At 48.5% G+C, this 2052-nt stretch overlaps 1 protein-coding gene across 21 annotated transcripts in view; it reads right to left on the bottom strand.

Annotated features, from left to right (window-relative positions):
* The window catches only part of celf2 (cugbp, Elav-like family member 2), a 234019-nt gene that overhangs the window by 153107 nt on the left and 78860 nt on the right, over positions 1-2052 (bottom strand). For 2 of the 21 annotated variants that reach the window (XM_032505254.1, XM_032505251.1), the window contains exon 1: positions 1314-1725. The exons of 2 other annotated variants lie outside the window; for them this stretch is intronic. In XM_032505254.1, coding sequence (XP_032361145.1) covers positions 1314-1627 — 314 coding nt within the window. In that variant the 5' untranslated portion in view covers positions 1628-1725. Of the gene's footprint in view, positions 1-1313; positions 1734-2052 lie in introns of those variants that run through there. 17 more of the 21 variants (XM_032505266.1, XM_032505260.1, XM_032505262.1 and 14 more) reach the window with 15 other exon arrangements.

Genomic DNA, 2052 nt, shown 5'->3' with positions numbered 1-2052 from the left:
CACACACACACGTTTTTATGCCATGTCAAGTTAACATACAGTAGGCCTACAGTGATAAGGAAAAAAACACCTCCATAAGAAGATGAAAGGAAGAACAGTGCATCTATATTTCCTCTGCTGGGAAAAAGAGAACACATGATCCATCAACAACTGGGCTCCGTGAGCTGAGGGGACATAAGTGGGACATGCACTGTGGAGAAGAAGAAGAAGAAGAAAAAAACGCATGACCATGATGTCGGAATGAAAACCTCCCTTTGTCCCTGCTCTAGAAATCCCGGAGTTTAACTGAATTACAGCAAATCCAATTGAAACACACGGGATAAGAGTCGTCCTCGCATTCCTGTATGTTCTCAGAGCCTCTGTGTTGCTTCCCCTCTCTCCTATTCAGGCTTTTTTTTCTCTCTTTTTTTTTTTGGAAAACGCTTTCCGATGCATTTCATCCAAGTGCCCAAAGTGTGGAAAATAACATGCTGTGAAGGCGCAAAAAAAAAAAAATAAAAAAAAAATAACCCGCCTCTAGTGGAGTTGAATAATGTGGCTGAGATTAACCCCTGAGCTTTTTTTTCTTTTTCTTCAACCAACAGAGAGAATAGAGAGATCGACTCTGTGGTCTGGTGTCTCAGCATGGTGCGCTCCCATAGCCGGCTGCACAGTCCTGAGCCCCACCGCTGCCAGCCCGCCGAGACCCAGAGACGTTATAAAGGGCGGCTGCCGCACATAAAAGCAACTTCCCCTCCTCTATTCCACGGAGCGAGAAGCCGATGCTCCACAAATAAAAATACTATTAAAAAATAAAAAATTTGCTCTAAAGAGTCGACCTGACGGGTTGCAGCAGCCTGCAACAATCTGACGACATGCAGCTGATAATAACAGCTTCATAAAGACAAGGTTTATTCACGGCGGTATAGCTATAATTCACCCATAATGGCGTTCATTCATCACCGTCCTGTCTATCGCTGATAACAGCCCCCGGGGCGCTCCGGCGATCCCCCTTCAATTTATCGACGGATATTAACAACAACAAGCCCTAACTATAACACAATTAAACACAGAGATACATCCACGCCGGCTATAGCGTTGATTGTGACCCCCCCCCCCCCCAACCCACCACCACCACCACCCCCCGATTCCAGTTAGGCTACATATCCAGCAGCGGAGCAAACATTTCACACCCGGACAGCTGCCTCTCTTTTTTTTCTTTTTTCTTTTTTCTTTTCTTCCTCCAGGACAGTAAAGATCACACAAAACACAAGACATCACACGTGCACAAGAGGGAAGAGATTGGAAAGGGGGGGGGGGGGGGTTTAACTCACATTCTGTCTCCGGGAACAAGCAGGCGGCTCTCCACCATCATATCGGGCAGAAATTCCAGATTGTAGGATGAAGTCATGTTGCCTGCCTGCCCTGGCTGTGTATGGATGTGTGTGAGTACAGTTTCGCCACGCGTGTGTGTGTGTGTGTGTGCGCCTCCGCCGCTGCGCGCCCTGCCTGGTAGATAAAGGAGCGGATCGCTCTCGCCCAAACTGCGCCTGGCCGCGGAGACGGAGGGGGACAGGTGCAATAAGAGCCGAGAAGGGCCTCCCTCAAAGGCAAGTGTAGCCAGCCGCACACACTCTCTTGTCCGCATCCAGCAGTTGTCACATTCTCTTCCTCCGCTCCACTATTCGCTTCTCCGGCTTCTTTTCCTCTTCCGCCCCGGTCCTGTCTGGAAAACTGCTCTGCAACAGCGCAACTGCCGGACTGTTGGAGAACCAGGTGCCGAGCCGGGGGAGGCGTGGCGCATTGAACGCTGCAGCTGATCTTTAACCATTAGGTCTCCTCTGCCATAGCTGTCTCTCTGAACCGCTGGATGTCTCTAACCGTTAGCCCTCACTGTGGGGCACAGCCACACGCCTTTAATCTACATGTAATCGTAACATAGAAGTAGAGCTGGGGGGGGGATATGGAGAAAATCAAATATCACGATATTTTTAAACCAAATACCTCGATATCGACACAATATTGTAGTGTTGACTATTGGTGCTTTCACAAAATATTTACACAATAAGATTT

The sequence above is a fragment of the Etheostoma spectabile genome, chromosome 23 (genome assembly GCF_008692095.1).
Source record: "Etheostoma spectabile isolate EspeVRDwgs_2016 chromosome 23, UIUC_Espe_1.0, whole genome shotgun sequence".
In the NCBI taxonomy this organism is placed as follows: Eukaryota; Metazoa; Chordata; class Actinopteri; order Perciformes; family Percidae; genus Etheostoma; species Etheostoma spectabile.
Note: the sequence above shows the minus strand (reverse complement) of the source record. Positions and strands in the feature narration are given on the sequence as shown.